General features: G+C 37.5%; 2 protein-coding genes and 1 non-coding gene across 5 annotated transcripts; all 3 read left to right on the top strand.

Moving 5' to 3' along the window:
* The first annotated feature begins 1,816 nt into the window (after nucleotides 1–1,816).
* Nucleotides 1,817–7,034, top strand: tmem107 (transmembrane protein 107). 2 transcript variants are annotated; one of them, XM_026916948.3, is made up of 6 exons: nucleotides 1,817–2,047; nucleotides 2,365–2,472; nucleotides 3,347–3,414; nucleotides 4,660–4,760; nucleotides 4,896–4,992; nucleotides 5,920–7,034. In XM_026916948.3, exons 2-6 carry the CDS (start codon nucleotides 2,386–2,388, stop codon nucleotides 5,987–5,989), a joined length of 423 nt encoding a protein of 140 aa, XP_026772749.2. In that variant the 5' UTR covers nucleotides 1,817–2,047; nucleotides 2,365–2,385; the 3' UTR covers nucleotides 5,990–7,034. The 2 variants fall into 2 exon arrangements, with proteins under 2 accessions (XP_026772749.2, XP_034165696.1); XM_034309805.2 differs by lacking the exons at nucleotides 4,660–4,760; nucleotides 4,896–4,992.
* A 1,074-nt stretch (nucleotides 7,035–8,108) lies between these two features.
* aurkb (aurora kinase B) lies at nucleotides 8,109–12,989 on the top strand. Of its 2 annotated transcripts, none has more exons than XM_026916159.3 (9): nucleotides 8,109–8,284; nucleotides 8,659–8,697; nucleotides 9,615–9,660; nucleotides 9,760–9,802; nucleotides 10,480–10,668; nucleotides 10,902–11,040; nucleotides 11,124–11,272; nucleotides 11,372–11,546; nucleotides 12,118–12,989. In XM_026916159.3, the coding sequence occupies exons 1-9, from the start codon at nucleotides 8,279–8,281 to the stop codon at nucleotides 12,298–12,300; spliced, it is 969 nt and encodes a 322-aa protein (XP_026771960.1). In that variant the 5' UTR covers nucleotides 8,109–8,278; the 3' UTR covers nucleotides 12,301–12,989. The 2 variants fall into 2 exon arrangements, with proteins under 2 accessions (XP_026771960.1, XP_053095434.1); XM_053239459.1 differs by having other exon boundaries at nucleotides 8,109–8,380.
* Nucleotides 12,990–13,526: 537 nt separating this feature from the next.
* Nucleotides 13,527–13,608, top strand: trnal-aag (transfer RNA leucine (anticodon AAG)). Its single transcript has one exon. It is a non-coding gene; the product is annotated as a tRNA-Leu (tRNA).
* Nucleotides 13,609–13,612: the final 4 nt, after the last annotated feature.

The following is a 13,612-nucleotide window of genomic DNA, read 5'->3' as shown; positions in this document are numbered from 1 at the left end:
TGCTGTGGTATAAGAGGGATAAAGGACTTCAGTATAATCAGTTATAGGAAAGTAATCAATTTCAGGGTGCTAACAGTAACTTTGCATTGGGCCATGTCACACTACCCGGCGTTTCTATTTTTTTCTGTAACAGCACACCCCCAAGTATAGTATACCTTTAAATCGATATATACAATACTTCTATTGGTCAGACATTGATTGTTTTAGTGTGATGCCGTCTCTACCCCTTATTTAGTCACTTATTGGAATTGCCTTGTAAATTATCTTAATTGGAAACTTGTCTGAACATTATTGTTTAAGTATTTATATAAATAATACAAAAGCAGTTTCTTATAAAATCATACATAAAGCTATTCAGTGAATCCTTGAAAAAGGATATTAATGTCAACTGTCCACCTGTGGGGTAGTTTGGTGGGACAGCCAGTAATGTTGCTGCCTTACAGTTGCAGGGTCTCTGGTTACTATCTATTCTATGTGGATGTTTTCCCTGCATTCATGTGAATTTTCTCTGGGTTCTCTGATTTCCTCTCACCTTCTAAAAGTGGGAATGAATGTGTGTGTGTGTATGTGCATGGTGCCCTGGGATGGACTGGTGCCCCATTCAGGGTGTACTCATGCCTTGCACCCAGTCTTCCCAGAATAGTCTCAGGATCCAGTGCGACACTGGCCAGGATAAAGCGGTTACTGAAGATGAATGAATTAAATAAACATTCATTCTGTGGTGTAATACCTAGAAACTCTTCTTCAATTGTTTTGGCACTGTGTCCAAACAAAAAAGCACTGTAAAAGTTCATGTAGATTTTTCATTGAGCATATTGACTCTTTGGCTTCAGTGATTATAAAAGAAGCAAAATCAAAGAGCATTGTATTATCAATCTAATAATTATTATTGATCAAACTAGGCACTATGTAAAATATATTGCTTTCTCCAAAAAAAAAAAAAAAAAAGCTTAAAAATATTAAGATGATGAATATGTGCCTGTCTGAATGTCTCTGGCATTTCTACGATTGCACAGGCCTACTATTTGCATTCTAGTTACAAAAAACAAAAAATAATAGTTAACTCACAATTTTAACAGATGTCAAAGCGTCATTCTCTTTGAAATGAATAGTAGTGGCAGTTTTTTTTTTAAATTGTAAAAATATCCAATACTTCTGACACCTACAAACACAAAATGGACACTACAGGGTGTCCCAAAAGTCTCCAGTCTGAATATATATAAGATAAACTAAGTATGAAAAATTTTGGAAGACATTTTGCTAAAAAGTCTTCATTTCCCTTATGTATGGAGACTTTTGGGACACCCTGTATTGTGACACTTAATGATGTCACAAGTGTTGGAACAAATGGATTCGTTTTAGTGCTAAAAATAAAGTTTCAGTCCTGATTCATTTTTGCACTGTGTCTGGGTAGGAGTCTGCAACTGTAGCACAAAAATTTCACTGTATATAGATGCTTAAAGCGCTCTTTATGCACATGACTAGCTAGCATTCTGTCTTAATTGTTTTATATCATAAATGTTCTTCATCACACTGTTCCTCTGTTTTTGTTTGCCTGTTTTACAAGTATGACGATGCTGATCAGTTCAGTGTTACTTCAAATAAATATGTTTAAATAGAATTTATGTTTCGGTATTGTGTTATATGTTTATGCTAGTAAGTGGTCTAACCATCAATGAGCCGGTGTGTTATGATGTGGTGTGTTGTGGGCCAGGTGTGGTGGGCCAGGACTTCTGCCCCTGCCCCGGCTGTATTTCTAAAACTGTACAAACCAATCCAAAAAAAAAAGAAAGTGTGAGCTGTGAGTCTCCTCCTGTCCAGCAGGGGGAGATAGTGATCACATTAACCACATGAACCGAGGAAAGTAGCGTTGCTGTAGTAACGGGTAGGAGAGACGCTTTCGGCTAATTCTCTTGTTAAATACTCCGTTTAAATATGACTGTGTGAAGGAAATTTAAAAAGCTGCATGTGTGATATGGAGTGCTGACTGTGGCTACATGAATAACTGAAGACTAACCGTTATTCACCACTACTGCAGTCTAACCTGGTAAGTTTGAGACCTAAACAGAGCTTTAGCTGTTAGTTCAAAGAGGTTTATTCAGTTAAAGAATAGCTACAATAGCCACAGCTTACTGAAGCTTACTAAATAACTTCTGACTTTAATATTATTGATTATTTTCGTTGTTGTTGTTGTTAGTACTTAGAATGAGTAAAAATATGGTACATCAATTGTTATACTTTTTAATATAACTTTTTATACTGTTAAACTGTAATTTAATAGGTTTTATTTCTGTGTATGTTTGGTGGGTGTAATTTATATATATGTATATATTATGTTTTTGTATATATGTATGTTTTTACCAGAATGACCCTTTTGGCTTTGACATGTCAGTGATAAACAGCCTCGTCCCAGCTCGGTTTCTCGTCATCACCGCTCACCTTGTGATGGTCATCACCATCTTCTGGTCTCGGGTAAAGACACACACACACACATACACATACACACATACACACACACACACACACACACACACACACACACAATCAACGATAGGGAGATGTGATGCAAAGCTGAGTTACTGTTACCCCGAAGTAGATTATGTTTCTATTACAGCACATCCAAAAGGTTTTTTATTCCTCTTATACCACAGCAATTTGCCAACGCAAACAATTTTTTTTATTTGTTAAAGATAGATGCATTTTTATCTGTTTATAGTTACATTTAATGTAAACTCTGTTTCTGTTATCACTTACATTATAACTATAATGGAATGACTATATATAGTCATTCCACTAGCCTCTCTTTTTCTCTCTCTCTCTCGCTTGGAGTTAACAAGGCAAAAAAAAAAAAAATGCAGCTTACCATGTTAGTGATGTCATGTTACCACAAAGTGCAAACTCGTCTGTCCTGAAGACTTTGCTGTTGCAGAAAAGTGAAAGGAGCAGCTTTATCTCTGGCTGTTACAAAGCACTGACACTGGAGACTCATTCTATAAATGATGAATAAACGTCTTCTCACAGGAAACTTCACAGTATCAAAGAAATACACACATTTTTACATATTTTTTAAACATTATTTAAACATTTTTCTGTACAAGTCCCTGTGTAAGCTGTTACTAGAGAATTAGTTAATATAAACCTGTGATTTGCCTTGCAGCTGGAACTACTGTCAGAGCTGCTGTTATCAAAACTTAATCGTCTCCACTTTCATAAGCAGGTCATGGAGGCTTTGTGTCTCAGCAGACTTGCTCTGTATATGAAGTGATCATCATGTATTTGTACAGGAATTCATAGATAGAACCCACACTGCAATATCATTTCAGCTCAACATTTCTGTGTTTTACAGGGAAACAATGTTAAATCATGTTTACCACTGGACTTCACAGAGGAGCAGTACACGACTGAGGACAACCGGTAAAAAAATAAAATAAAATAAAATAAAAAAACACTAATATACAGTGGTAGCCTGCATATCAGCTGTTCAACAAATGTTAATCTTTTCAACAAATTTTAATCTTAAACGTTAAGTCCTCATTCACAACTTCATACATTTTAAATTCCGTAGATATACTAATTATGTCTGTGGAGTGACCAACGATTTAAAAATGTTGCTGTTTGACAGATATAAGGTTATGTTCCATTGATTTGCTTATCTTCCTTGATGTTGCTCAATCATGGGGCAGCATGCTTAATGCCGCACTTAGCTCCTTAGAGTTATTATTGCACTTAGTGGTCAAAAACTGGAACTGCAGCAAGCGCTAACACAGACCCACTGGGGCAGGAGTCACGCTGCCCCCTGCTCACTCTATGAACATTTTCAGTGGAGGAGAAGCAAGGGACAGGAGTGTTAATGACAGGGTTGCCAGATTGGGCTAGTTTAAAAAAATACTCCCCCACAAACAAAGGCAGAGTGTAAGTGCCGACAGTGTGTTTATGATGTACAGAACCATTTTTATTGCAAGTTATACTGCAAAGAGGGAAAGGGGGATTATGGAGTGGGTAATGTTCATATATCAGAAATGCATGTGCACCACAGTGACCTTGTTTCCACATGCAAAGACTGAGAAAAAGAAAAAAAAAAGTGTCTCCATCAAATTGGCTGATTTTTTTGGGCTAGATTTGGTTTTTATGTGGTTTTCGACATGTAGTTTGGCTTGCCAGAAATGTTGATAATCTGGCAAACAGGCCTGCTTTATTGAACACAGTTGAACAAAGTTACATCGAAAACCACTCAATATTAGCTGCTAGACAATGCTTTAGCCTATAGTAAAGTGTGATTTCATTTTGTCTGATGCCATTACTAATGTCGTCCTACTCCACCAAAATCTATGGTCATGCGCCTCTACTGCTAAGATTTCTTGTCAGGTTGTATTATGTTGGCTAGCTCTTTGTATCCATGGCGACTTAAGTCTAAGAACTTAAGTCTACGAACAAAAATATGACATGAAAATGTCTGCTACAACACAAGACAGTCAACTCACATCTGTGAATACCTTCAGGAGAGTGATATTCTGAAGTGCTAGTGAAAATGAAATTATGCTTTTTTGTATCGTGGTATATCATCTAACCGAATATCAGCATATCTCTAGACCCAAAACTGCATTTACTTGAATTTTGGGTGTCAAAATAAAAAAAGTATATACTCTCTTTTTTTTTCAGGTTGATTATTGCTCTATCAGTAACTCTGTGTCTATTTGCCATTGAATTGTTTGGATTCTTCTCCGGTGTCTCGATGTTCAACAGTAACCAAGGAGTGCTGTGTATCCTTACTGATGTCATCCTACACACATACATGCCTTTCTCCTTGTCATATTTAAGCAAAGTTGGCCAGCTTACAGTCTTCTTACAAGTTTTATAAAATGTGTATTGCGTATTTCCTTAGCTTGTCTCTCTAGCTATGGCGTGTCACTGCAGCGCATCCGTCTCTCTGTCTTTCTTCGTCTTTCAGCAGTGGGAATGCTGGGTTTACTGGATAGTCTTCGCATTCTGCAGGTCAGCAAGAACAACACCACATGTCAGTCTGTTGTAGACATAGAGAATTAAATAATCTGCTCTATTGTAGGGTGTAATGATCCGGTCACAATTTGATTCATGATACTGGCTTCACAATTCGATTCAATTTGAATATTTTAAACATGTTTTTTAATCAAGAAAAATTGTAACTGACAAGTCTTTTTTATTTCTGAATCATAAATAATGCAAAACAATATGCAGTATTGATTGTATAAAACAAAATAAATCAAAAATTGCTGCAAACAGAGGTCTAATATTGTAAACAAAATGTACTACAGGTTCACCATATCTTAAAAATGAATGAATAAATTTTTTAATTCTCCCAAAAATTTTGATTAAATAAACAAAGTCTCTGACCTGGGGAAAAGGATGGATTAAAACATAATAAGCTCTGTACCAGCACCTGCAGCACCATTTTTAACCAGAGATAGAGCTCCAAAGTCAGCTAAAATGCCCGCTTTCAGTGGCCTCTTTCTTAGGGAGTGTAGATCACAGCGGAGTGTGGCTGGTGTCATTTGAAATCTACTGAAGAGCTCTTTTTAATAGTTATAATGTGGTTGTTTAACTGTATAACCTATAATGCGTGTCAGTCGTTGTGATCCAGAGCTATCGGTCACTTCACAAGGGCAGATGATTCCCGGTAATGGTGCAGGCTCTCCATGAAAGAACGTGATCATGTGACCAGCATGCTCTCTCTATATTTTAACTATAGGTTGCACAGATTGGGATCTCTGGTGTTCAAACAGTGCAACTGTATTAAATGCATAATTAATAGGATGCTGAATTCCACGATGCATGTTGTCACATTTTTGCATTGTGTCACAATGTATCCTTACACTCTTATTCAGTTGTGATCAGTGTAGTTTGCGTACATGGGAACAGTAAAGATCTCTTTCTCTCTTACAGTGTCATTCCTGCCCTGTGTGAGCTGGTACTGATCATCGCTGTGTTCGGACTGAAGAAGAAGCCGATGTGAAGGTTTAAATCTGTGTGCCTAGTATGACGTCCACATTAGTAGCACAGATCTACTGTATCTGTAACTTTATAATGAGCTATGCAACATCAGCATTGGTGGATATTCCAGTGTTCTAAGATCTGTATTGTATAAAACTGCATAGTGCTGAAGATTTTACCCCAAATCATGTATATTGCTACAAATGACTTACCTCGGAAGTGGGAAGTCGGAGCTCCCAATGACATCATTTTCGACCTCCGTGCTATTGAGGTACAAAGTGTATATATATGTACATATTTTGTTAGCAACAAGCTAGCCAGCTAACTGTGCTGAGTGATGTATATTTTCCTTTTCAAAACAGCACATATAGTCAATGATATACTGTCGATTTAACAAGTAAATATATGTCTGTTGATTGATCTAAGGCAAATACTGTATATACATGTATACAGCATAATTCATTTAATAGCAAAATGAGCCATGCTTATTTGACGTCACCCCCTGAACTCGGAGGAACTCATAGTTGAGAAGATTACCCCGAGTTCACGGGTAGGAATTTCAACTATGATTTTTTTTTTTTTTTAAAACAAGGAATTAAAGTATTTTTCACCATTGTATCCAATGTTCTTGTACATTATAGAAAGAAGCTTGCAAAAGAGTATTTTATATTTCAAATTGCTTAGAGTATTTCTAGATGCTCAATAAAGATGACCATGCACCACAAGGACCCTGCGCATATGATAAAAATATTTGTAAATAGCAATACAATGTTTATTATTATTATTATTATTATTATTACAGTAGTAGTAGTAGTAGTAGTAATAGTAGTAGTATTAGCATTATTAGTAGTATTAATTTTTCACATAGTAAATGGCACAGTTCCCACAAAAATAAAACAATATACACAAACTTCACAAATAAAAATTGATTCATAAATATCAAAACACAAAAATACTTGCCTGACATTAATTTGTGAAATCTGCTGCCTTAATTAATTTGTTTGTTTATCTCAGTAAGCTCACGTATCTTACACTGGGGGTATACAACTGTACACAAGAAGTTAAATAAATTACAGATCTTTATAGTTTGTGTATTAATTGTGCTTTGTTTTAAGTAGAAATGTCACAATAACACTTTTTCTTTTCTGATATCGATACTGAAACCTAAAGTATCAGGAAATACCCATCCGATATTGTTTTCTTTAAAAACTACTAAGCTTTACAATGTATCTTTTTTCCTAAAGCACTTGACAGTTAAACTCTTTCACACAAAAAATCTTTTGCATTTTAAATAATAAATATAAATTATAAATATAATAAAATCATCCTTGCAAAAGAAAAAAAACAATAAAAAATCTTTATATTGTGAATGTTTCCAGCTTCAAAAGTAAAATTCTTTTCCAAATCCAATTTGGATCAGTGCCATCTCTAATTTTAAGGAGTCACTGTAATATGTTTTCACCCTTGTAAAACAACAAACGTGTGCTCATACACTATATGGCCAAAAGTTTGGGGACATCTGACCAATCACATCCATATGTGCTTGTTTTACGTTCAGTTCCAGATTTAGTCCCCTCTTTTGCTGTTATAATAACCTCCACTCTTCTGGGAAGGCTTCCCATTAGATTTTGGAGCGTGGCTGGTGAGGATTTGCCCACTCAGCTACTTGAGCATTAGTGAGGTCAGGCACTGATGTCAGGCGAAGAGCACAGTCAGTGTTCCAGTTCATCACAAAAGGTGTTCAGTGGGGTTGAGGTCAGGGCTCTGTGCGGGTCACTCAAGTTCTTCCACTCCAACATGGCAAACCATGTCTTCATGGAGCTCGCTTTCTGCACAGCAGCACTGTCATGCTGGAACATTTTTGGGCCTCCTAGTTCCAGTGAAGGGAAAATATAATGCTACAACATACAATGACATTCTACAATTGTGTGTTTCCAATTTTGTGCCAGCAGTTCGGGGAAGAACCAAATACAGACGCGATGCTAACGTCTTTAAGACCAACCAACACTTATACAACAACAATAAATAGAGATCTCCACAAGCCAATCAGATTGCGAGAGAGAGCTTTTCGATAACGCCCACGTTATCCCGACCAATCACATCAAAGAAATAAGCTCAACCAATCAACCAGTGCCATTCTCTCACGGCGAGGAAGTACCTCAGCCAATCACGGACAGGAGGATGTGGCGTTGTTCGTTTTGAAAACGTTGGCGGTTTGTCCAGGAAAGAAGAGAGCGACGAGTGCTGCTGCTAAACCAATAAAAGAAATTGAGATTTTAAAGCTGATTTTTTTGTAATACGTTTTGGAGACATGCAGGTAATTGAATTAACGTATTTATTTTTTAGTTCAGAGTTATGAGTGTAGTCTCGGATTAGTCAGAAAGCGGGAAGGAAGCTGTTGTCAGTTGCTAAGGTATTTAAACCGAGACGTTATAAAATGGCGGAACAAGAACAATGTTATTTTAAATACATTACTGTGTCAGAAATGCGTGGTTATTAGTATGGGTCCTGGTAGATTGTGTTATTATGTGTTCTACGATTTGTGACTGGGTTTTGGGAAATGTTAAAATAGTAGCTAGCAAGCTAGTTGTCTGAGTTTAGTTAGTAAATTGATTTCCACAGACTTTTCTTTAAAACATTTATCTAGGTAATAATGGCTAATGGGTTTCATTTGTGTTTCTCTGTTTTCAGAACAAGGAGAACCGTGAACCCAGAAGCCTCCTCACACAGGTAATAAACACTATACAGCCTGTTCAAGGCAAGACACTACAGGTGAATAGGGTCATGGAAAAAATAGAAATCTTTCTGCAAATTAGTTGCTGATATTCCTTTTGTATGTATTTAGCACTGTAACTTTTTCAAAATGTACATTTATTTATCCAAATAAGGCTTCATCTAATTTGATATGTATCCATTTGCCTACTTAATAAAAGCAGAAATGTTATGCTATTAGAATTAAAAATGTTTTTCACTCTGAAGATGCACAGTGAGACTCAAATGCCGTTTTCAGCATAAAATCTAACATAATATATACCCAACAACAATCAACATTTTGGTAAATCTTCTGTAATGTTGGTCTAATCTTGGATAGGATTGAGTGAAAAATTTCATGAACAGGTTTTTGGTTCTGAATATAGAAAAATGCTTTGGTGCAAATACAGTATGGTTTAATGTTTAGTAATTTTAATGGACCACTTTTCATGCATGTGGTAGCTCAATGTGCTGTACAGTCAAGTATTAAATTATTAAAAAGTAGTTTAAGATACAGCAAAGGGCAAAAAAAAAAATGAAGAAACTATAAGTGAGGAAAATAAGCAAAAGATGATCATCTCTTAGTATACAAGTAGAGAAATCATTTTACCAGTGTGTGGACATAAACGGAAAGAAACAGTTTGGGTTTTGATATTTTTTGTTGGCACTGTTTAAGCGAAGACATGTTTTAGATGCAGTTTAACGCACAGCAGGTGTGATATAGAGCTTGTATGTAGAAGCAGTGAAAATACTGTATTTGCTTTGTGTGTGTATGTCATCACCTGAGCAACTCTTCCGTTATTTTGAATACCTTCTGGCTAGCTGGAAGGTAGTTTTGGAAAAGTCCTATATTGTTCTAATGAAAGGTTATATTGTCGTTTATTTGCATTTGACAGACGGTCGGACCTCTCAGAGAAGAGATGAACCCTGGTGCTGTCATGGGTAATACTAAATTCGAGTTTGGTAAAACTCTATGAAACATACTCTTCTTGTTATTATTATTTTTACTGCAGGAGCTACAAATTATTTCTCTTTTTCAAGGCACTGGTCCTGGCCGAGTCCCGGTGAAACCCAGCACACAGAAGTAAGTTTTGCGTCTGTGTAGAAAAAATCTGCAGCAGTCTTTAACATTTGCAGATTTTTTTTTTTTTTTAATGTGCAGTTACTTTATAGTTAAACTTTTTAAAAGGCTGGGACACCCTTCCATTTGTAAAGCAAGCCTCAGAACTTAACTAACTCTTTAGTTCTTAATTGCCTCTTTAGGACTCATTAGAAATAACAATTCCATAGTGTAATAAATAACAACCACTATGGGCTCCTCTAAGCAGCTGACTGGGGAATGAATCTAATTGATGCCTAGAAAGCAGAGGAAGGCTTTAAAAAGATATCAAACACTTCCAGCTTGCAATTTTAACTGTCCGGAATATCATTAAGAATCGGCAGTTAAGGGGAACTGTGGCAGTCAAGGCAAGAATTGGAAGACCAAGAAAACTTGAGAAGTCAGTCGGACAAAAATTGTAGGGGTTGAAAAGCTGTTGGTGTCTCCAGGTGGACGTGTGTTGGAGCAGTACTAGGCTCTGATTCCCTGAGAGTCTCTAGCAACCATGACTTTCCCTGGGTTTATACATTCCTGTAATGCCCATTATGTGGCAGGCTCTGAAAGGGTTATTTTATCTGTAAAGTAGACTGCTGTGATTCCTGTGTTGTGTTTTTTTTTTTCTTTAACAATGAATTTATTACATTATGTTTCCCTTTTTACAGGAAGTTCTCAATTAAGGACTTTGATATTGGTCGGCCGCTGGGAAAAGGAAAGTTTGGGAATGTGTATTTGGCGCGAGAAAAGAAGCTGAAGACCATCGTGGCACTGAAGGTGCTCTTTAAATCCCAGATGGAAAAGGAAGGAGTGGAACACCAGCTCAGGAGAGAGATCGAAATCCAGTCTCACCTCAGGTAGGTGTGGTGTTCTGCCTTTGTCTATGATGGCCATGCCATTTGAAATAATCTTTCACCTGAAGTGAAAAAGTGTAATTCTAATTAATTTATAATATATATATATAGTATGGGGAAAGCTGCATCATGACATCCTATGGCACAGGCATGTGGCATTGACTTGATGAATTCTGCCTAAATTTAGCATTGTTCTTCTCATATGAGCCATGCACAATTTTGTGTTTTGTATGTAGGCATCCGAACATCCTGCGCTTCTATAACTACTTCCACGATTCGTCGCGTGTGTTCCTCATTCTGGAGTATGCACCACGTGGAGAGATGTACAAAGAGCTGCAGCGTTGTGGCCGCTTCAGTGATCAGCGCACAGCCACGGTCAGATTCCACATCATCCCTCATTTAACACTTAATTAACTCTGAGTATGGAGCTTTTTTGAACTCTGTGTGTCTGTGTGTAGTTTATGGAGGAGGTTGCAGACGCTCTTCAGTACTGCCATGAGAAGAAAGTGATCCATCGCGATATTAAACCTGAGAATCTGCTCCTGGGCTTCAGAGGAGAGCTCAAAATTGCGGACTTCGGCTGGTCTGTCCATGCGCCGTCGCTACGGTAACCCTAAATACTGTAGTCAACATGTCAGATTTCTCTGAGACTTAATAATTATTCTAGAACAGAAGCAGGGACTTGATTTGATGTTTGTGTGTGTAGGCGACGCACCATGTGTGGCACTCTGGATTATCTTCCTCCTGAGATGATTGAAGGGCATTCTCATGATGAGAAGGTGGATCTGTGGTGCATCGGTGTGCTGTGTTACGAGTGTTTGGTGGGAAATCCTCCATTCGAGACAGCCAGCCATTCAGAAACATACAAACGCATCACCAAGGTGCGTGCACACAGCGTTTATTTTATGACCTGGTGTCATGAACAGTTACTGCCTTGAGGTTGGTTTTTCTTATAACAGCACACTTTATGAAGTGTTTTATTCCTCTTCTACCATGACGTGCATGGACGTCTACCACAGCATGGCAGAATAAATATAAATGATTATTGTTGGCGTTGTGTTATACGAGGAATAAAACACTTCGGGACGTGCTTTCGTAAGAAGATGACCATCTTTGTGGTGATAACTGTAACTCTGCTTAACGTCAGGCCTGTTATTTTCCTATTACCTCATGACCTGCAAATGATTTACTGCTACCTGACACATAATTGAGCAGTTAACAATTTAACCACATGCACTTGCATAATTTTCCTCTGATGAACTCTCATGTTTTGAACATTCATTTAATTATCCACAAATGTTTAAAAAAAAAAAAAAAAAAAATGCAGATAAATTGTTGCTATGTAGCTTTCCTTCATCATTAGAAGCAGGAGGTGCAGTTCTACAAATATCATCTTTGATATAACGCCTTGAAGATTTGAATAGAAATTTACCTTAAGTTTGTGTTTACCAGGTGGATCTACAGTTTCCCAAAGTGGTTTCAGACGGCGCCCGTGATCTGATCTCCAAGCTGCTGAGACACAGCCCCTCCATGCGTCTGCCTCTGAAGAGCGTTATGGAGCACCCATGGGTGAAGGCCAACTCGCGCAGAGTCCTGCCCCCTGTCTGTCAGCCCAAACCCACTCCTTCACACTAGCCTAAATTCCTACTCAGTGCTTTTAATCTTTTTAATAAAAAAAATATTTAATGAGTATGTTGATGCGGATGAGTAGTTTTTGTAGGACTCCTCAGTCTGATCATTTAGGGTTAGTGCACATTGTGGAGGGAAAAATGGGGTGTGGGGATCAAGATTCCTCCTTCCAAGTATGGCTTATACTTGGATCTGCCACGATTGAACATTTTATTAGATACACCTACCACACACACATGTGCAGACTGTAGGTGTACAGTTACTGACTGGTTGGTGTTGACTGTTTATCAGGTCTCTACTACTCCATCCATCAATGGAAAGGCACCAGAATAGACCAGCTATCATTATGAGGGTGGAACAGCAGCAGATCTACAATAGAGTTTATACCTAAAATGTTTTCTCTCCACAGCACTGCTGGTAGCTGGATATTTTTGGTTGTTTGACTGTTTTTCACCTCAGCGGTAACACTGATATATGTATCTTATTCATGTCTGTACTTTTATACACTGTTGTTTGTACTTTCTATGTGTTTAGAGCTTTTATGGCCTTCACTGTTGGCGCTCAGGTTAGGTGCTGATTCTGACCAGTGAAGAACACGCTTTAGTGGTGTGTTATAAGGCGTGGTCTTGCTACGTGGAACCAGTTTAAGAATGACATTCTTTGATGTTTAAATAAAAACCTTGTGAATTACTGAACGAATGAATACTTCAGTGTTATTTTTCCCTCCTTCTGTTTTCCTACTACAGCTTCTGGCATTGGTTGGTATATCTCTTTACTTCTGCAAGGTAGTTGAGAAGTTACCAGAAGCTGGAAAAGTGACTGTCAAAATAAAGTACATGGGCACTTAGTGGTTCATTAAACCTGTGGTTCCAAACCTCAGTAACTCAAAAATGGGTCAAATTCTAATTCACGTCTAATTCAATAGTTGGACCTAATGTGTTCTCGGTGTAAAGTTCAGGAAAGAGAAATTTTGCCTTAGATAAATATCTGAAATATTATTGTATAAAATGTATAAGCTTAATATTTAATTGTTGGCTTCTGTTGATAAACCTGTACTACGGAATTAATTTTACATTTATAGAGGTGCCTGACTGCAAACAAAATCGAGAACCGCTGTAGTATGGAGCTATATCTTATTTATTTGTTGTTTCTGTGAGGACTGTCTACTATGTTCTAGTAGTGTGATGTAAGTCTGTAGTTATTTAGGAGCACATTCCAGCCTTTCCTCTCGAGGTAGCGTGGCCGAGCGGTCTAAGGCGCTGGATTAAGGCTCCAGTCTCTTCGGGGGCGTGGGTTCGAATCCCACCGCTGCCAACAA

The sequence above is a fragment of the Pangasianodon hypophthalmus genome, chromosome 13 (genome assembly GCF_027358585.1).
Source record: "Pangasianodon hypophthalmus isolate fPanHyp1 chromosome 13, fPanHyp1.pri, whole genome shotgun sequence".
Taxonomy (NCBI): Eukaryota; Metazoa; Chordata; class Actinopteri; order Siluriformes; family Pangasiidae; genus Pangasianodon; species Pangasianodon hypophthalmus.
This window is presented reverse-complemented; position numbering and strand designations above follow the sequence as displayed.

Bases quoted from the DNA above. Each gene is read 5' to 3' on its own strand.
- tmem107 (XM_026916948.3), top strand. From the start codon at position 2,386: ATGTCAGTGATAAACAGCCTCGTCCCAGCTCGGTTTCTCGTCATCACC. The intron at 2,473-3,346 runs GTAAAGACACAC...TGTGTTTTACAG, and splicing joins TCACCATCTTCTGGTCTCGG to GGAAACAATGTTAAATCATG. The intron at 4,761-4,895 runs GTATCCTTACTG...TTGTCTCTCTAG, and splicing joins CAGTAACCAAGGAGTGCTGT to CTATGGCGTGTCACTGCAGC.
- aurkb (XM_026916159.3), top strand. The intron at 8,698-9,614 runs GTAATAAACACT...TGCATTTGACAG, and splicing joins CCAGAAGCCTCCTCACACAG to ACGGTCGGACCTCTCAGAGA. The intron at 10,669-10,901 runs GTAGGTGTGGTG...TTTTGTATGTAG, and splicing joins GAAATCCAGTCTCACCTCAG to GCATCCGAACATCCTGCGCT.